We start from the raw sequence: 22,223 nt of genomic DNA, 5'->3' as shown, positions 1-22,223 counted from the left end.
TCATGTATCAACTTTAACGTTCTTACTCTGATTGCTTAAGGAAAACTATTTGGGAGTGAATAGTTCTCCAATCAAAGTTCAGAACAGGAAAAGCATGACAATTACCATTGCCGGCCATGCCCATCTTCTCCGTTACGGGGAAAGGAAGGATATTGTTGATGTAGCATCTACTTAACGGGACACCAGCGACTCACCGACGCCCCTATAGATGCTACGGAGTTGGATAGTTTGGTAGGAGATGGGTCAGGATTCGCTTGAGCAGGCGATGCGACCATAGTAATTGTTGAGCTTGGGAGTAAACCCACGATCTTCTACTCAGTAAGCAAAAGCGACATCCGCCAAGTTAGTCGAACTCCTAAATTTAAATCCTGTTTAAAATAAAATTAAACATACAAAAAAAAACCGTCTCACCCGAATGATCCAATTTACTCCAGCCATGTGTGATAATAAAGAAGTCGAATCGATTTGCGATCTTCGAAAAAGTTGTTCTGTGTAATTTGTTCTACCTAAGTCTCAGGTTTTGGCAAAATTGTGCAAATCATTGATGGTTTGTTGTCGAAATTGTGCCCACAGTGTATTTAGCGTACTTTTAGTCGTGGACAGCCTTTGAATTTCGGTATATTCGTTATTAAAATACACTCAATTCTATTTTTAGGCGACTTGTTTTTGCCTCTATTTTTGGTCATGTAAACTCATTTTTCAACAAAATTTAGTACAATTTGTTTCAAAAAATCACAAAATAATCAATAATCAATTAATACGCTGTATGTACAAAAAAACATAGGGGAAATGGCTCTAATGTTGGCATATGTATCTAAGGAATGGGCTAATTTTGGTCGCTAATGAAAATTTAGTCGATTGCTGAATTTATGCATGGGCCCAAGTTAGGGGCATTTAGGCCGACATAACATCCATTTCCCCTACATAAATAAATTAGTTAAGAAGTAAATTAATCAATATAAGTAGTGCAATGTGATGAAATAGAATTTGCACATTTTCATAAATATAGTGGTTACCAGAAAGAGAGATTATATCCTATATGAAATTCAATTTTGGAATCAATTGCGCACGGTTTGATTCTGCATAAAAATTCCATTATTATTTTAATTTCCTGTAGTCATCGGTGCATTGAAAACCCACCACATAATATAAGCACACACTTATATATTCATTCAAGTCTCCATTGACACATTCATCTTCTTCATAGCGTATGGAATTACTCCTGGATCTCGTGCTTTCTGCTTAGTGTTCCTTTGAGTCCTTCCATGCTTACCATTTCCTCTTTAATATTGCATCGAGAAAATTGTCAATCCAAATCCTCGCATGGACAAGGAATCGAACCCACTACATTCAGTATAGTGTGCTTTGTGATAGTGCTTTATGCTTACGACTACCGAGGGCACATTAACATATTTATCATTCCATTCAAAAGGGTGGAAATACTTTGCTGAAGTTTTTATGGCAAAAGCTACAACTAGCTATTTTTTCCGATGGAGAGACAATATATCTGCCGCTGAAAAGAAAATCAATTTCATATTCGCCACAGATCTTCGAAATTCACTGTATTGTTGCTCTCAATTGCATCTGTGAACCGACGCGCAATGAAGAAGGTGTAATAAGATATTGATTGAAAAGTAAGAGGTTAAGTAGGGTAGGATGGTGCAAAACGCACCCTTTAAACAAAAACGTCAATTGCTGGCGTATGGAGGCTAAAAACAAAGCGAAGAGAAGAGTGATGGTGTATGTTTTCTACGATAATCGATTGATTTAGAACTGCAAAACGATGATTTTTCATGATTTTCAAGGTATTTTTTATATCGATTCCAAAATTATAGCGGGGAAAAACGCCTGATCCATGGTGCTATGTGCACCACAATATTGCGGCAAGACGCACGACAACAATGGCCAAAACGCACCATAAATTGGGGTAAAATGCACGGCTTGATGAGACAAACCATAACCCCCCAGACAACCAGAAGTCGTATAACAATGTACAGACAGTATCGTAAATTGCTACAGTATAAGTCAAAATCGCATATAAGAATGGCATACCTCGCATTATGTTTAAGTTAAATCGTATAGAATGCAAATTTCCGACTTATATGCGAAGGCTCATTTTTTCGTTGTACTGTATCACAAATTAAATCAGATTACATCGTAAGACTTTTCAAAATGAATTTGTTATTACAGATTAAATCGCATATGATGTTAAATCAACTCCTTTAAAATTAATATAAAATATGCACGTATATGGCCTCCACTTTTGTAGGTATAAGCCATTTCTTTGCATTATATACGAATTGTTTGTTTGTACATATGTTTGTATATCACGAAAACAACTTTGAATATACGTGCATTCTGGTTGTCTGGGCCCTGCAAGTAGAGAATGCAAAGGCATGAGGTATTTCAAACGATTATTTCTTTATGTTACGTCAGAAGAGGTCAGAAGTAAGGTCTCAATAGAATTTTAAACTGTAATTCATGAAGTAAAACATCTAAAAAAATATACGAAAAGTGAATTCGTTCCATTCTTTTGCGATGTGTGATGTTGAAAGCTTAATTTGTAGTCAATGATTTGAACAACTGTGTCATGTTTTGCACAAAATGCAAGTTTTTTTTAATGAATCGGTAGGTCAATATATGATTTTATGATCAGGAATTATTTGTGAAACCTCCACGTGGAAAATAAACACAATCCATTACCTGAAAAATGCACATGAGGAAAAGTTATTGTTGTTTTTCTATAAGTGGACATTTACCCCAGGGGTGCACTAAAGGCTGTTCTCCTTTATATTTAATTTTGTTTTGCCCATGTTGCAATTTCACGGCTCGGCTGTAAAAAATAAATATTTAATGGATCACCGTGTGCTGACAGTTTTAATCTGTCTAATGCTGAAAACATTGTAATTCCAATGAAGTTTTGAAATTGTGTAGTGTAGTGTAAAAAAGGTTATCTTCCATTTAATTCCACTTAATTAATTTTTCTTTCCATGATAGATACGTATTTCAACTAAAATGTGCAGTCTTCATCAGTGCCATTCCCACTAAATACCTATTTAAACCTAACCCCCTTAAGTACTCACCTCTCTCATAACAACCCAATTTCATAACATCATAACATCATTATGATCGCTTCTTATTAAAGATTTTGCATCTTTCCTTAATTCTTGGGTTATTAGTTTGGTAGAGTACGATTCTGAACGTTGTAGTTTTATTTTTATACCTGTGATCTTAACATGTTTACCTATGGGATGAGTACTTAAGGGGGTCAAATTCTGATAAATCTTTAGTTAGAATGACACTGATGAAGACTGCACATTGTAGTCGAAATACGTATGGATACAAATGAAATGGTGAAATATTAATACTACTATTGGTATTGTCTGTTTGACTTGACTTTTTTCGGGTTATTCACAGAAACAGGTACAGAAAAAAAAATGTTTACTTGGTGGAGTTCTTCCATCCGGCTTGTATCGCATCCAGCAATCAAATATTTTTATAAAGTACACTGCAGTATACATCTCTTCCAAATTAATAATCAATACCTATATCCACAGGTCTGTGCTATATCCATCGAAGATGTATACAAAAAAATTCTGCTGCTGCCAGGAAGAAAAATAAATGCTGAAAATCTAGCAATGTAAATGTGAAATTGGATTACTGAAAGTACAGTAATGTTTATTTTTGGTGGATAAAATGCTGCGTAAAAAAAGGCTATAATATCACTTGAAGTACACCTAAAATCGGAGGGTTTAGTGTAAATACCAATCGAATCAGCTCGGCGAGATCTGAAAATTTCTTTCTATGTGTATGTGCAATATTTGTGTGTGTAATCGATTTTGTGTGTTAGTCACTCGCTTTTCTCAGCGTGAAAAAAAGTGATTTTATTCGTTCCATTTTATTCGTATTTGATTACCATAGGTTCCTATTTTCCCTTTTCCGGATCGGACTTTGATCCGGAGATATTAAGAAAAAGATGAAAATTTCACAATTTAACTATTATACTCACTAATTTTTCTAGAAGATGACTGAACTGATTTGAGTAGAATTAGATTCATTTTGTTTGTATCTGACTCCATAGAACCCTATTGAATTTCATCCCGGATGATGGTTCCGGAGATATGACCAAAAAGTAAAATGTTGCAACAAAATCGCAATATTCACTCAATATTTTCTCAACGAAGGTTGAGCCAATTTGTTTCATGTTACATATTTGTTTTTGATTAGCATAGAACCCTATGGAATTTTATCCCGATCGGGCGTTTGGTTCCGGGGATTTAACCAAAAATCCTACCGGTAGCAAATGTCTTTCTTGTGTAATATTTAATAGCTTCATTTTACATGCTGGTCACTATCGCAGGGGTACCCGGAACATGTTTAAGTTTTGTGTAAGTGGTGTAGAACTTGATATTGAGTAGTTTGAAAACAACTCAATAGTAGGTACAATGTTTGCATGTGAACGAATGACAACAACCCTTTTCACACAAAATTGATTCGCCTGACGAGGAAGTTAGTTTGTGTGGGCGAGCTATTTACCAGTTTAGACAATTTGACGTTTAGTATTTTTTTTTTACAAAAGCAGTTTCGTCTATTTAATATTTTGTTCTCGAACCAATTTGCCTCCAAGTTGCAAACTTATTTTCCTATGGCCTACCCAACTAACATTTTTAGCTTTATAAGCCAACTTTTCCAGCGTTGTGCTGTGAAGTAGCTGAAAATAAGCTGCAGGTGCAGCTACAAGCAGAAGCTAGCAAAATAGTTTGGGTTACTTAACTTTTTCACAACCATTAGTTAATTTGACAGTCGCATTGAATAACAGGAGCCAATAAACGCTAATGTAACTTCTATACACATACTAATCAACTTTCAACTTGTAGCTAACAAACCTAGCAAAGTGAATTTGATGGCTTCTACACAACCAACCACTCGTGCTGAATTATATAAACATTAAAAGTGTTTTTCCTACAACTAAACAACCTGTCTTCAAGTAAAAAATTGTGTTAGAGCTACTTTTGAAGCATTTTTACAGCCAACTAGGTTTATTTATGGACGTGTGCAGTTTTACAGCTTTTACTCTGCTCCTTTACAAACCGGAAAGTAACTAGTTGAGAAAAGTGTTTCATGTTGTAGAAGGTCATGTAGATCTGTTTACGTCAGCTCAATGTGTTGGTGTAGCGAAATTGGTAGTGTCAAGGTTTGCCAAATGCAGTCGTCTTGAGTTCGAGTCCAGGTTCCGGTGCAGGTAATAATTTGGTGGTTTGCTTATAACTAATTTCGATTAATTTGATCACAGCAAAATAAACTCAATAAATTCCACCGACAAAAAAAAAGCGTGAACAATATTTAACCTGGCTTCAAGAGAAAGATGTGTAGTGGTTATTAGACTCTACACCATTTGGTGGATTATTTTGACTTTTGGTTAAAATTTGACAGATGAAAAGTTATCGATTAACCCTGCTATCCGAGCGTGGTTACTTCTGACAGACAAGAAGTTAAATTTTGACGACCGTGGCTTGAAAACCGATTGATTGACAGCACGGGGATTTTCGAACATAAGAAATAACTTTCGAAATGTCACTTTTAACCACGAGTTAAATTTAACTAGACAAATGGTTCACAGCCTTAACAGATGGAAATTTATCGATTAAAGGCCGGCGCACATTACATACGTTTTCGGGTTTTTTGACAGATAATGCATGGGCTAACTGTCAAAAAACCCGAAAACGTATCCATTGTGCGCCGCCCTTAACCCTGCTATGCGAGCGTGGTTACTTATGACAGACGAGAAGTTAAATTTTGACAACCTTGGTTAAGTTCTTCTCGAAAATCGGTCGATCGACAGCACAGGGATTTTCGAACATAGAAAATAACTTTCGAAATGTCCCTTTTAACCACGAGTTAAATTTAACTCGGAAATGGTTCACAGCCTTAGATAACCTGGAAACGGTTGAATTAGCGCCTTTTCAAGTTCACACACAACTAAACAGCAGGATAACAACTACATACCCTAATAAAAATGTTATGGTTAATTTGCTTAACGAAGTGTTCGGGGTATCATACAAACCATTTGTGTAATAGTTCAATAATTTAGGTTATCGTTCGTTTATGGTTATTTAAGCGAGGTCGACAAAGGCGCGAGAATCGGTGGCAATCGAACACTACTTCTTTCCGTTAGCAATAGGAAAAAACGCGCGGCTCAAAAACGATACGAATTAAGATTTATTTCACTCTCCCGTTTATCGTAAGATAAAAGCGGACGACGTGTATGTAGGTACATTTGGATTGAGATGTATATTTCGACTGATCTGTTGGAGATCTGATCTTTGCTGGGAGAATCAACATGTGAAACGAATTAGCAAAAGGCCTTTCCGATCGATCACTGCTTGGATAGCTGAAAGCAGTGATAAGTTTATCTAATGTGTGTTGCTGTATATAATGATCGAATGTGTAGTGTAATACAGAGGACGGAAATTCAATTGTATCAGACCCCCTTCACTCTTTGGAATTTATAGAGACAGATAACAGCGCCAATAGATCTTTGACGATACAATGTTGAACTGCAGCGTTGGAAGAAAACACGCACACCATCATCTGTACATGTACGAACCCACACCACTGAGCGGAGGATACAGTGCAAATCAAAACACGAAGCGGTGTCATCACTCATCTTCATCACTCAGCTTCGGCAGTTTCAGTTTACGATTTCATTCGCCATCATTGAAAAATACCTTCTTTATAAAATAGAAAAGTAATCATTATTCCAACGTAATTTTTGAATAGCCAATAGCGTGCAGCGTTGGCCAAGAAAGACGGCATATTTTATTACGTGTGTTATGCAATGATTTCGATACGTTGCGTTTTTTCCATGTATACTTCTATGCAACTTCTATTATGTTGAGCAACAGCTTCATAAATCATCAATTCTCGATTACTTTTTCGAAGGGACGTATCTGCATTTATTATTGTTTTCTCAAGCTTTTCTGATGCGTATAACGTGTGGTAATGATTGAACGACGAAGTGAGAATCTTGCTATCGCAATATAATGATGATGACACGAGGGGCACGCAATAACCTTTAACTCCTACGCAAGCCTTTTTTAAGTACAATAATTACAGTTAACTACATGGTTAATTACTTTAATTACGAGCGTGGGAAATTTTTTGATTTAATTACTTTTAAGTACAAATTTTAGCTTTAATTACAAGTCGCATAAATTAAGTACATAAACTCCATTAATGTACAGCGAGAAATGTACTTAAATTACCCCCAGCGTACCGTTAGACCCTTTCGTTATAGGCCCATGAAACAAAAATTTCACAGGCCCTTTTGCTACGTTAAGGATAATGTCAGCTCTGATAGATTGTATCGCTACCGCTATTATGACTTTAGCATAGACCCTATAAACATACATCTCCCGGGACCAGAGCTGCCAGGTGGTTTTATAAAAAATCTGTATCCACTCTATTAAAAAATCTGTATTTTCTGTATTGACGATTTTTTTCTTAATTAATCATGTTTTGTTGTTTTACAAATACAGTGCATACAAAATAACCATAAAAAGTGCTTAACCACCTATTCGGGCTATCGTACTAACCATACGGGATATAATTGCGCCATTTGTGATATCGTCCATACTTATTTATAAGAGTGATATGAAGCCGTTTGAAAATGTATGGAGATTTTAGTTTCTATTCATTATCTTCCTGATAAGCAGTTTTAAATGCAAAAAAGTGCACGAGATCATTACTATTAGATATTTTTAATATACCTAGATGAATACAATTAATTACATCATTTGTGTGGTAGTTACACTGAAAAGTCGAGAGATGTCGCCCCGCCAGTGCTGGCAAAATCATTTTTGCAGTATGGAGAATATCAGAAAATCCGCAATTTCTTACGAAATACATTTTCAATGCAAGTAAAACGTTTACGAATACTTGTATTTGTACCATTTTAATGTGCTCGGGCACTTTTCTTGTATTTAACATACATACTTATATTGGAAATATTCAATTAATACTGTAAATCCCCATACAATCTCAAATCGTTTACTACCAGCTCCATATGCATCCGAAAGCGGTTGGTCCTCTGGTTTTGAATGCTGTCAAAAACACCATAACATGATTAATTGTCGATGGAAAATTGATTGGTTCCCGAGCAGAGGGTGAGAATAAAATGAAAACAAGAATTATGTTGTTTTCATTATTCCTGATAACTCAAATTGATTTCATTTTGATGGAGTTGATGGCTAAGAGCAACCGTAACGGTACGCTGCTAAGCTCATTTTAGCAGCCCTCATCATAGCGCAGCTACCGTATCGGGGGTTGCCATACGAGTAACTAAAATAGCAGTCGGCTTCTCGGTGAGAAGCGCGTTACCAAATTTAGCAGCGCGATAGCAGCGCGGGAGAAAGGTTGCTATTCGTAGAAATGTCAAAATGCTCACTACCAGTACGGACTACGGCGAGTAAATTGATTACTGCGATAGCAGCGACCGGTGTGGAGAAGAGTGACTAAACTAAAATGAGAGCGCTGTGCGCTGTTAAAATAGTCGCTCAAATGACAACGACCGTTACGGTTGCTCTAACAGAACAAAAATGAGAGCTAAGTATTACAACGAAACTACCGTGACGGGCGTGACTGCGTTTTCCGTTGGAGGGAGTGAGAGAAGCATAAAAGAAACAGCAACGCCTCGAGCAGATCCCACTGCAAAAAATATGGTTTTTAGCACAACAATTAATTTTGGAGAGAAGGGCCCTAATAAAAAATAACCATAAACGAACGATAACCCAAAGCATTGAACTATTCCACAAATGGTTTGGATGATACCCAGAACACGTCGTTAAGCAAATTAACCATACAATTTTTATTAGGGGGGGTACGCTGATAAAATCGAGCAAGTTATTTTGTTTTTATAAATTTTGAATTTTTTTTTCTCAAACATTTTATAAAAATCTGTATAAATCTGTATTGTATTTTAAAAATCCGTGATAAATCTGTATTCGGTATCGGGTCTGTATTAAGATTAAAAAATCTGTATAATACAGATAAATCTGTATAAATGGCAGCGCTGCCCGGGACATACGAGGAAATCTACGTTGATGATTGGTGCCGATTCATAAGCAACGATCGGTTCGTGATTTTAAATGTAGTCGGATTTCAATACTGCCGAGGTGTTGGCAGGGCAAAAACCTATACCCTGGATCAGACCCCTGTCAAAGCACCGGAGAATGCAACAGTGAAAGGAATGTTTGTTTGTGCTAACTGAGAACCTAAGAAATAACGAATTTAATTTGGTGGATTTGAACGAAAACAGATTTACAATAGAAAATTATGTTAAGCACGTTTTGCCTCTTTGTATTTAACCCCAAAATGTATGGTTAAGGGGAAGTTTACCACCCCAAAAATATAGTTTTTTCGAAACGATTTTCGTGGGAAAAATTATCAATAATTCGATTAGTTTTTTCTTAGATTGTTAACAAAATTTACATGTAAAAATATTATTTATTTCTCCACGCATACGAATTTTGTTCATTCAAATTAGAAATAAATCTGTTTATACTCTAAACATATGAATGATTCAACGTAAATTGAAAACATGTTTATAACTAAAATATGTATTTTGAATTAAATTTAAAAGCATGTTTTTTCAGCAATATAGAAATCAATTATATTTGAAAGCATCAGTCACCGATGTGTTGGTGTTTGACTGGCGATGATCGGTTTCTGTACTTGGTACCTGATCAAGCGGGAACGGTGACAAAGGCGCTGAAGGCGGTAGTTCTTTCGCTGGCCATTTCGCAGGAACAGAAGTTTTTTTTTTGAGGCCGATAAGGGGCTGTTTATAAACTACATACACATTTTTTTTGGTTATTGACCCCCCACCCCCTGCGTAGCCAATTGTCCATACAAAAAATTTAAAATTTGTATGAGCCGTGCAATTGTCAACCCAACCCCCCTCCTCCTAACATGTTTACGTAGTTTATGAACAGACCCTAAGAGAAGGAGCTGAACGGACACTGGAGCTGGTGAATACTTTGGACATTCACACGCTGCGCTACTTCCGGGAAAAAAAAATCGCAGCTAGTATGCAATTGCCTTCCCAGCACTTGAGTGTGTCAAGTTGATCGGTAACGATCATTTTGTGTCCTGTGCACATGACACTCATCGTTTCCTTTTGGTTTGGAGTTCTGCCCAAAGTATTGTTTAGTTGACCCATGGAAAGACGAATAATGGGGATGCGAATTTCATAAGTGCTATCGCGTCAATTCTGAATACGGATGTGATCATATGATTGCGATAATACAAATAAAAGCACACAATTGGTTTGAATCATCTTAGTGTATGCAACCAAAACCAGAATATATATTTTTTTTTTGTTAAAGAACTCTGCCTTAAATCTGTTCATTTTTATTAGTATAATAACATTAAGTTTGAAAGAAATATTGAAATAATCGAAGAATTCACGCATAAAATTAATGCAAATGCAAATACATCTTCCATTGAACCTGTTAATTCAGGCACAAGCTAATATCATCATCTGTCGAACTGTGCTGCGAGTATGGCTTAAAATTCGAACATTTTTTGATCGGGAGGAAATTTGCTCGAGGAATTGCTTGAATTTAAGGAAATGTAAAATTTGAAGACTTGTCGTCACAACTAATGGGAATCACTTTCATTTGTACGGCATCACGGCCCTCATTATGAGTATCACTTCCTTTTCACTGTATATTTTCGCTAGAGTTGTAAACCGATATAACCCACTCGTGACAATCGATTTTATTCTAGTTCTGCATTAAAGCGCATTATTCAACAAATACAGTGCACTAGATACGACATTATGTTGAACGTACAAAACGAGAGGGAAATCGATTGTCGCGAGTGGAATATTTCAGTTTCCAACTCTAGCATGGTGCTCCAAGAAATTTAGTATAAGTATTCGCAGAATTGGTCATGTTTGTAGTCTAGTAAAACATTAATGGGCGTATTTCGGGGTGTAAGAATAGTTTTTGAATAAATTGATTCATTCGAGTATGTGTTAAAGGTTTTCTGCATTTTTTTAAATAGTTCAAGAATAAGGATTTGGGTACGTTTTTAATTACATTTGTGTAACTTTAATTACATTAATTACAGAAAATAATTTTTTTATTACATTAATTACGTAATCAAATTGAAGTACGTGTTTTAATTACAGTAATTACACTGGCACTGCTTTGATTACGCGAAATTAAATTTAATTACATAAAATACTTAATTTTCATTTTTAATTACTTAATTACTAGTTGAACACCTTGTACTTTAAATCCAACGCAGTCAAAAAGGCTATTGCGTGCCCCTCGTGATGACATCGATCATTCTCTTCCCTCGGCTGATCATCAACGTCCACGCTGGCATATGTCATACTGACACCTGTCATTTATTGAGCCCTGGTGGTGAAGTTGGCGGAAGACTCCGAACAGTTTCAATGTGCACTCAAGAGATGGCACTGCAATCACATAAGGGTGGTGTATCCATTGCCTTGTTCGAGGAATTGATTTGTGGGATATCTTTGATTGTATGCTAAATCTAGTGCACGACTATTTTCTTGGTAGACAGGCCTCCAAATAGTACAGCCTTTTCTGGACAGTTGGTTTATACCTGAATTTACTGTTGCTTTGTCTGCTTTACTACTGGGGGGGGGGGGGGACGTGCTGTCTAATCAGCCTACTGATCATTCTTGTATGAAATTGGTTGCAAACGTAAACAAACCCTGTAGGTTTCTTATGGCTTGTTTACGTTTGGAACCAGTTATGCAAGGTAGACGACGATTGTTCGTATTTGACAGCCACCTACCCCCCTCCCCCCCCCCTACCGCTTGCTACCGTACGTACAGATCTGAATTCGAAGTGTATTGGCAACAGCGCACGCACGAACGAATGAATGCTGTATTAGAACAGTCGCATCTATACCCGCTTTGCTAAAATCATCGTGGAACGTAGTGAACCGAATTTGCTGTATTTATACATTTCTTTATGACCAGGTTTTCAATGTTTCTGTCGTCATGACAGCCTTTACAAACCGACGACATACCTCAGCTTACCCAAGTGGCTGTCACGAGACTTTATTCATTTATTTAACGTCGGTCTCTGTTCCGCAATCTAGTGCCAATCACCGACGGACATCGATTGCCATCCATTGACGGCAATCGAATGTGCAGGAAGGCTGCTTTCACACCTGCGTAGGATATCGCACCCATTCAACACACTTGGGCCGGGACCAACGGCTTTACTTCCCTTCCGAAGGAAGACGTGACCAGAGATTTTTATGCTTCAGAAAAATCCCACCGACCTCGGCTGGGATTGAACCCAGACCAATTGCGGTGTTAGAAAGCAGTCACGCTTACCACTACACCACCGGTGCCGGCTCTGTCACGAGACATTATATACAATTGATGTACGGCAGTGAAGTATGGAAGAAACCCGGAAAAATGATCCCGAACAGACATGTCGGCCCGATGTCGGATCAATGTAAGGTCAATTTATGATCGATGTCGGCCAATTTCGAGTCAATTCTGTGTTTATGTCGGGTCAATGTCGGGCCAACATCGGGTTGGGGTTTGGTAGAAGTCAGGTTGGTGTCGGGTAGGCTTATATTTTTCGCCGTAATATCGGAATGTCTGATCTGCTCAATATTGGATGAAAATTTTGCAATGGGCAGCACGAACGTGATAGCAACCGAACGAGCTTCGGCGTTACACTGGTAGTGTAGTAGCAGTCTCACGACATACGAACAAAATTTCAAAGACAGCAGCAACGAATCGGCAGTTTGACGGACTGCTTGTTGTATGTACGAGGAACGTTACGGTTGACCATCCGAGGCATAGCCGAACGAACAAATTACATGAATAAGTACAAGCTGTCGTGTACTGCACAGGACGGCAACGGTGCATGTCGTATGGCAACCTCACTGTGGGCTGTCGCTTATAGCTCAATCTCAAGGCTGACGTAGGAAAAAAAGCGACAGCCGTTGGAATACTGTCATGAGGCGGTACTTTTGGTATGCCTGTGCATACAAGCGTAAATGGATATGCAATAAGAGCTTGTCCCAACCATCCCAACAGCCATAAATAACTGAATAAGTTCGCCAGATTTGCTTGTATAGAGGTTGAGTAAAGTTGCCTCATATCGTATAACGTTTGAGGCTATATAAATGAAATGAGTAAAGCGTTTACATTGTGAAAATTGTTAGTTGGGTATCCAGAAAAAAAATCACAATGGATTACATTATTTGAGAAGCTTAAAACTACGTTTCCTACCTTCCGAACATTACCACGGAACAATTTTTATAAGATTTATTCAAGCTAGGCCAACAAATTTAGAAATTAATGGCCTTATTTTCTTAAAATATCTTGAAAAAGGATGTCATAAAACTGCTCGACTATATGATTAATTAAAAAAAACTAGAATTTAATACTACTCTTTTCTAAAGAACCAAAGTTTTTTTTTCATGGAAAATAATCCTCTGATTTGTCAAGTCTTATATGATATATGTAATCTTATATGACAGATGATAACTGACATCGCCAAATAAGCGAACAACCCAGATAAAAAGCACTCACAAAAGTGAATGAAAACTGTATCTGGCAACTCTGGACGGTGAGCGAAGAGAACCAACAGAATATATGAGAACCAGATGAGCCAGAAACCAAGCCATCTATGACTAGCCGATGCGGACCGGTTTTTAATTTAAATATTGGCTATGTTGAAATAATCGTATCTTCGCCATTACAGTGGCATGCGTTCGAGCTAAATGTCATTCTTATTTTAGTTCAAACAATTAATTAAAAAGAAAGAACATAACTCACTATGGGGGAATCAGGTCAGATTTTCATAAAATTGAAACAACTATCAGTAGGTTGCAAGATTTCTTTGAAATCAGTCAACGACTTTTTACTTTTTTACACATGTTTTTCCGTAGAGATTAATTTAAATTCTATAAGCCACAGAAGTTATACAATAAATAAACAATTACATTATTTTTTATTTCCAATAGTTGGAATTGGAGCATTCATTGCATAACCAAGTTCTTGCAAGGCTCGCTTAATATCGTCAAACACTCCAACATCTTCGATTGTTGCTGGCAAAATCACTGTTTTATTTGCTGCGAATTCTCCCATAGCCTTCCTCATAGTCTTCCCTGAAAACAAAAAAACAAAAAACATTTCATAGATGATATTTTAAACTACATGCTTGCAGTACCTGATCTAGTCCTTGGTAGATTATCCACCCTTCCTACCAGTCGAAATGCTGCTATAGGTCCAATAACATCTCTTATCAGTGTGATTAGCTCTACAGACAGTTTGGTAGTAGCTTTGGTTACTCCATCTTTTATAACATACAAGCAAAGTGGTATTTGACCTTTGGTTGGTTCTGGTACCCCGAAAACGGCTGCATCAGCTATATCAGGGTGCCTATCAGTATGAAAAATCAAGAAGGTCAGTATGTAATCAAGAATTATATACCATCATTTATATTCAATTATGTTCAATACGATACACCCAGTTAACCAGATTTATCGAGATTTTGTTCGAAATTTTCCTAGTTTTTTTTAGAAACATGATTTCTACTATTTAGATTATGCGATTATTGAAATCAAAAAAGTAAGAAGTTGTATCCAACACGACCGTAGATTTGACGTAGGATTACGTGCTCGGCATCACGGAAACGCTTCGTTTTCTAATGACAAAATTACGCATTTTCGTGCACAAACCGCACGGAAGTTTTGTTTATTAAATATATAATAATAATAAAAAAAATGAAAATTGATTGGAGGAATTTCTTGCTAAAATTTTCCAGTCGTGAGGTATTCACGATCAATGATATAAATTCGAGATTTTTTGGCTTTTTTCTAGCGTCCTGGAGAAAACCTTACGTTAATTCGAAGTGTTTCTGAATAATTGACAAGGTCATGTGGTATTCGGTTATTGTGAGAATTTTTATGTAACACTTTGATACTGTACGCATTTGACCACAAACGTTTGGTTGCTGGGTACATTATCAAAAAGCTTTGGGGTGATGTTGCTGCAAGCAAGACGAGCGAACGTTCAATGAAAATTAACTCTTAAACAACAATAATTAATGTATGCTAATCCTGAAAAGAACCGTTTTGTCGTAATGGTTGAGTAATGCTGAGCTATTAGGGTGTTCAACACGGATGAGCTGTATGTTGTTTGGACGAGCTGTATGTTGTTTGGAACTAGGGTAACGTGCTTGGCATAGATGGCACTGTGGGCTCACGACGAGCAACTGAATCCGATCAGTAGCAGTGCGGCTTCTTCTTCCTTCTTCGGTGAATCGTGGACTCTTGAGGACAGCCTTGATCAATGACGGTTATATAAGGTCTGGGCCAAAGGCCTTATTGGTATTAGTGAAATATGCAAATGTTTAGTGGTGTTCATATTTTATTGCAATGTTTATATTTTTACACGAAATAGCTGTTGGCAGTGATGTATTTCTATATGTTCTCAGTATGTTGGCAGTGACGTATTGCTATCTGTTCGCAGATGTTCAGCAGTGTTTACAATATTTTTGATTCTAACACCAGCAAGGCGCCTGTTGGTCCAGACCTTACATAAATGTCATTGAGCCTTGTGTACAATAGAAAATGTACGACGCCACGCGCCAAAAGCACTGCTGCTGCTGCTGATGATGATGACGACTGCCACTTACCAGCATACGCGGTGATTGAATTCGATTTTGAAATCTGTGTTAGGGAAAGTGCAGGCAATCGATCTTAATTTTCATCACCATTGCAACAGTTAGACGTGTGTATAATTTTTAATAGTGACCTATTGAAAATTGACTAACACCCCTATTCTCGTTTTCAAACGAATCGAAACGTTCACACAAAAAAAAAATTTATGAACGTTTCGATTCGTTCGACAACGAGAATAGGGGTGTAAATGTTCAATTTAGCAGATTCGTAGAAAAAATTCTAATCGATTGATTTGTTTAGAATTAAAATCCATCCGCTATTAACAGCTGTTTTCGTAACGCGTTAGATTTTGGTTTTTTTTTTAATTGCACCCCTAACATAAAGACGTAATCTTGAAATAGGATCAACCTCATTTACTTCAGCAAATTTGACGTAGTGGAGACAACCAAGCCCAGGGCTGAAAGTCTCCTTAATAAAGATAAAAAAAATGACGAAATTTCTGGTCACTACTACGACAATATTTCTGCACACTACTACCATCTGTCCAAATGTTTGCGGAAAAAGTTTACTTATACCATAACCAACCATCAAGTGTGCATCGGCATAGTTAATGGGGGTGCCTAGGGTGCCTACCCCCCTCCAGAATGATCCAGGGCTCCTCCAGATTTGTTTGGTGATTCTTATACCATGTTCTTATACATATTTAAATTATATTAATCTTCTAAAAATCTGAAGGGGGCCTAGATCATTCTGGAGGTGGCCTGCCCCATTAGTTACGGCAATGCAACATGTACATGTACAAGTGTACATGTTTTTAGTTGCATCGTGTTGATTGTTTATGATTTTTCGATTTTCAACTTTCGAGAATAAATTAGATTTACATAAGTTTTGCGTCTGTTTTTCGATGACTAGGTGCCCACATGTGCCTTGTATAATTTACCTCAATACTGCATCTTCTAAGCTTGATGTGGAAATTCTGTGACCAGCTACGTTGATCACATCATCATCTCTAGCAGTTACATATATGTATCCCTTTTCGTCTTTATATCCAGCATCCATCGTGTCATAATAGCCCTTACATATTAAGAAACCAAATAAATAATCAGCGAAAATATGGACAATTAGTTATACCTACCGGATATTTATGGAAGTACACTTGTTCAAACAATTGATCGTTTCTATATAGGGTTGACATCGTGCCTGGAGGAAGTGGCAGTTTAACAACTAGACGACCCAATTCGTTAGGATCTGCTTCTGTTCCATCTGCATTTAAAACTCGAACTAAAAATATTACAACGAGTTTATCAGTTTAATAATCCTAAAATAAGACAGATATTTGAACATTCAAATTAGCACAAAAAAACAAAATTAATTTTCCTCAAAATATGCATCCATACACATAATGGTGAATTATTATTACAATTATTAACTATTATTATTATTTATTGACGACACTTTATCATGATTGTGGCATTCGCGTCAGGATGATGAAGTAGGTTAAGTTATACGTATTTCGTTTAGGTTGTTCTTAGGTTCCAGAGCCTGAAATATTTTTTTCGCCCAATATCTTCATAGATTTTCTCGGTCTAAGATCTTGGAAATGTATGGATTTCAATTCATTCTAAGTTCAAGTTCAAGGCACGGGCCACAGAAGAATACACACAGAGTTTAGATTACTGGGTTTTAAACAGCTGAGTTTTCAGTAATCAACCCAGTATTTTTTACTTTTACTGAAAACTCCGTAAATTGCAGAATCTCTGAACTGTCAAAAATTGCCGTTTAACTCAGTAAAAGAATGGCTGACTTTTTCAGTAATTTATTTGTTTTATTTATTTATTTTTTTACGAGTTTTTCAGTATTTTTTTATTATAGTTTTTTGATGAATAAGTCAGTGAATTCATAAAAAAAGTTCCATACGAAGGGTAGGATTAAAATGATTCCATTTTTTATGATTTTGATTAGAGGACTGAGTTTCACGTTTAGCGCTCCCTGGTGGTTCAGTCGGTTCGTCGGCCTCTCTTGGTGTGCCGTTTAAATTACCGAAGTCGGTAAAATTGTACTGGGTTTTCAAACAGCTGAGTTTTCAGCAATCAACCCAGTAGTCAAAGTTGGTTGGAAATGCTATCTTACATGATGCTTTAGTGTGATAATTTATTAGCTAGATAATGGTCTTAGAAGAGGGTAGGTAGATAGTTACGTTAGAGTACGGCAGAATGAAAATTGAATAGAAGTTGAAAATGAGCGAAGGGCCATTAATGCGACAGTGCAAGTCAAACGCACACTCTTTACCTAACCCGTACGATGTACGCGGAGAATTGAAGTATGTCTTCAAATCTTCAGGCAAAAAGTGTGCGCTTGACTTTGCTCGAATACTGCCTGCGGCTGTGGAATAGTTCTAGCGACGTTTCATCACCACCCAAGCCCCACGTTGCCGAAAGCATTTCCAGTCGATGGTGTGTTAAAATGCAATTCGTCTATTGTGTTGTTCCTCTCGTCATGACCAACGTAGTCATCTCAGAGAGAGAACAGTAGGATGGTTGTTGCGTGCTGTACCATCATCAGCATTGTTGACGGCTGCTACCGCCTTGAGTTGTTACATTCAAAGTATGAATCAACATAAAAACACTTTGAATTCATAAAAACATTTTGAACACTGAAACACTGAAAACTCCGTAAATCGCAGAATCTCTGAACTTTCAAAAATTACTGTTTATGTCAGTAAAGAAATTTCTGTCTATATCAGTAACTTATTTGTTTAAATTTGTTTTTACTGATATTTTCAGTATTTTTATTTCAGTATTTTGATGAAGAAGCCAGTAAATTCATCAAAAAAGTTTATTTACTGGTAGTAATGATTTTTTTTGGGTTTCATACGATGGGTAGGATTAAAATGTTTCTGATTATTACGATTTTTATTTGGGGACTGATAATAACATGTTTAGCGCTTCCTGGTTGTTCGGCCGATTGGTGGCTCTCTTCGTATGCCGGATTGCGTGTCGCTGTCTAGAGCTCAACAACAGGCAATTTTAGTGAATTGTTCAGCTTTACAGTGATTTGCAGTTTGAAAACTGTAAGAATTTTTTTTTTAAATAAAAATTGATTTTGAGGACTACACATAATAGTGACTTTACACTGACAAGGGCTGGCAAATGTAATTTTAAATGTAAGATCTCACACGATATTTACAGAGATACTTCTGTAACTATCATCAGAACAATGTTAGAGATTTACTTCAAAATATTTTTTTGTCATCTGAACGTGACAGTGTTGTGAACATCGGAATTCCAGAGATCTTTGAGATTTGGGCGTAATTGTTTTTGTAAACAAACACGTCAATCGCCAATTTCTCGCGTATAAAAGCTCTATCCGCAAACAAACTAAACCAAATGAAATAGGAATCATTCCTCTACCTTTTTGTGTAATTAGTTTTTGAGATTGAGCTTTAATTCGCGAGAAATCGGCGATTGGCGTGTTTGTTTACAAAAGCAATTACGCCGTAATCTCGAAGTTCTCCGGAATTACTAGCTCATTTATTGATACTATTGTGACTTATACCGCGTAGATCTTAAAATAAATTCACTCTACCGATTACATACTGTTACTTTGCCTAAATTCATCCAAATCAATTAGAAATGTTGATGTCAAAGCCGTATGAAAATTTATCTCAAGAATGCTAGATCATTGGAAAATGACAAGAAATCTCATGATAGGTAGGAAGAGATGAACCAACAATCAATACGAAACTAACGAGTTTAAATTGGCTCACTACTTGACTAGCCTACTGGTCCCAAGCAAACGATTAACGTACCCCATTCTAGTCGAATTTCTAGTACTACACAATGTTTGTTTTGATTCGCTATGAAAGTTTGACAGATAAAATGAGGGGTTAGTGGTTTTCCCTATGTTTCGAGGGGTGAATCGATTAGCTTGGGACCGAAGATAGTACCAGAGCTGAGCCAAAAAGTTGAGCACGTTTCTTCGGGACCTACTAGTCTTAGAGTTACCTCTATGGATGAACTACGCCTACGGCTAAAAATCTCTATAATAAAGTTTGAAAAAAATCATGATAGGTAATTTCGTCTCGTGATAGTGAGACGACCTGTTTTCTCATTTTTACATGACGGGCGTGATATTTACCAGCTCTGAACTGACTATTCGCGAATGGTAACTGACAAGAAACTACACCATCTACCAGTGTGATCAGAATTATCGCACCAGTTCTATAACGTGGTGGCCGTGAAATCCGTGCTGGTCTGTAAAGCCTTACATATTTTGGGCAGCACTTGCTAACTTACATGATACAACTATACCATAGAGGTAACTCTAAGACCACTGGGTCCCGAAGAAAATCATTATTATTTTTGGCTCACTCAGTACCAGAAAAACGGTCCCAAGCAGTCCCAAGCTATTTCACTCACCCCTGCATGTTCTGCATGAATCCACACACCCCTGATGTTATCTGTCAAACTTTCATAGCGAATCAAAACAAACATAGTGTAGTAATAGAATTTCAACTAGAATAGGGTTCGTTAATCGTTTGCTTGGGACCAATAGGCTACTAAAGTGGTGAGCCAATTTAAAATCGTTAGTTTCGTATTGATTGTTGACTATACTGCATAACAGTCCCATCATTGGTTGATTTCCTATTCTAATGAGACTGTTATGCCGCACAGGGCAGTATAGTTATGAACACTTAATTTTGTTTGCCGAATATCAGCAATTTTCACAGCTCATTTTTTGCCAAAATCTCAGCAAAGGTATTTGATTGCTGAGGCTTGAAAAATATTTTGCTGAATCTCAGCAAACGATCGTCAATTCTAGTAACTCTATGACCATCAAAAAAGTGAGTTTCTGGTGGTTTCCATTTCGATTTTCTCCATTCCATCTGCTAAATGACGATTGAGCAATTTTTAATTTGCACGGTGTGCAGACAACGGGTTTCAACCAAAAAAGTGTTATTATAAACGTAATCTGACCTGGGGGTCCACGGTATTGCAAAAATAATGTGAGCATATATTGAACTCAAGGATAAACTGTGAAAGTCCTCAAAGCATACGAAGTTGAAGGTGAGCAGTTATGTTGAAGGTGCAGTTATGCGCAATAAATGAAAAGAGCTTTTTAGATACCTAGGGGGAATGGATGTAATGTCGGCCTAAATTTCACTCATTTGGGCCCATGCATAAATTCAGCAATCGAATAAATTTTCAATAGCGACCAAAAATATCCATTTGAACCATCCCACGTTCACCTAGAGAAAATTGATAAATAGCAGATTTTTAGCGATGGGCCCAATCTTAGATCCATGGCCAACATTAGAGCCAATTTCCCAATAACAAAAGAAAAAAAAACTAATTACTGTCATATCCACAAAATGGTAGGCCCGTTGTGAATTTCGGAGGATTAAGGTTTTGGGCAAGGCCAACGCATGTTGCTGTTATAGCTGATCCTGTCTCCGTCTGCCACCAATTATTCAGCACTGGTACTCTAAAGGTCTTTTCAATCCAAGTCTGTGAAACAGAGCAAAAAAATTAACATTTCATCCACGCACTCCAACAACCAGTTAACCTTTGTTTCGGAGTCACAATGTTCCCCGGCGATAAAAATAGTTCTAAGTGACTTTATGCTGTACTTTTTCCCATACTTGACATCTGGATCAGTTCTCCGTAGCACTCTGAATGATGTCGGAACAGAAAAGAGTGCTGTGACTTTGTGTTGTTCAATCAGCCGAAAATATTGGGCAGGATCGGGGGTACGATCCGGTTTTCCTTCGTACATAATACTAGTGGCACCATAAAGTAATGGCCCATAACATATGTATGAGTGACCAACAACCCAGCCCAAGTCCGATGCGCTCCACCACACGTCATCTGGTTGCACTCCATATATTGTGTCCATAGTGTACATCAATGTGACCAGGTGGCCTCCGGTAGGACGAGTAATACCTTTGGGTTTATCTGTAAGAACGCATAAATCATCATTCATAATACACTTCATCAGCTATTTAGGAGCATGCCTGTAGTTCCGGAGGTGTACAAAATATACAATGGGTCATTGGCATCTACTGGAACACATCCTGTTGGTTCGTCAAGAATCGATTCCCATGTTACATCCATGCGTTTATCCAGTTCAGAAACCAAAATGTTCGTGCGCTGATAAATAACGTTGGTTTGAGGTTTCCACTTTGACATTTCCACAGCTTCATGGAGAATATCCAAATAATGAATAATTTTATTTGGCTCTATTCCACAATTCGCAGCTATGATAACCTTTGGCTCTGCGTGTTCAATACGTGTGCACAGTTCACTGGCGGCAAATCCTGTTAAAGGCAAATACGTATACATATATTTAAAACGATAATGAGTGAATAATACTAGCCTCCAAACACTACAGAATGTATAGCACCTAGTCTAACGGTAGCAAGCATAGCCATAATTGCCTCTGGAATCAGAGGCATGTATATGACAACTCGGTCTCCTTTTTTGACACCAAGTTTCTTCAAACCACCAGCTAGCCGAGAAACCTAGAGTTTA

General features: G+C 37.2%; 1 protein-coding gene across 1 annotated transcript in view; it reads right to left on the bottom strand.

Moving 5' to 3' along the window:
* Nucleotides 1–13,892: 13,892 nt before the first annotated feature.
* LOC135714698 (acyl-CoA synthetase short-chain family member 3, mitochondrial) overlaps nt 13,893–22,223 on the bottom strand; it is a 37,767-nt gene continuing 29,436 nt past the window's right edge. Inside the window, exons 4-11 of the mRNA XM_065238086.1 lie at nt 22,069–22,213; nt 21,707–22,009; nt 21,259–21,647; nt 21,050–21,200; nt 16,829–16,974; nt 16,634–16,767; nt 14,238–14,449; nt 13,893–14,175 (exon numbers count right to left, since the gene is read on the bottom strand). Of these exons, the coding sequence (XP_065094158.1) occupies nt 14,012–14,175; nt 14,238–14,449; nt 16,634–16,767; nt 16,829–16,974; nt 21,050–21,200; nt 21,259–21,647; nt 21,707–22,009; nt 22,069–22,213 (1,644 nt within the window). The 3' untranslated portion in view covers nt 13,893–14,011. The remainder of the gene's footprint in view (nt 14,176–14,237; nt 14,450–16,633; nt 16,768–16,828; nt 16,975–21,049; nt 21,201–21,258; nt 21,648–21,706; nt 22,010–22,068; nt 22,214–22,223) is intronic.

Source organism: Ochlerotatus camptorhynchus, unplaced genomic scaffold (assembly GCF_037179485.1).
Source record: "Ochlerotatus camptorhynchus isolate MF236.1 unplaced genomic scaffold, CSIRO-AGI_Acam_v1.1 ptg000696l, whole genome shotgun sequence".
Classification (NCBI taxonomy): Eukaryota; Metazoa; Arthropoda; class Insecta; order Diptera; family Culicidae; genus Ochlerotatus; species Ochlerotatus camptorhynchus.
This window is presented reverse-complemented; position numbering and strand designations above follow the sequence as displayed.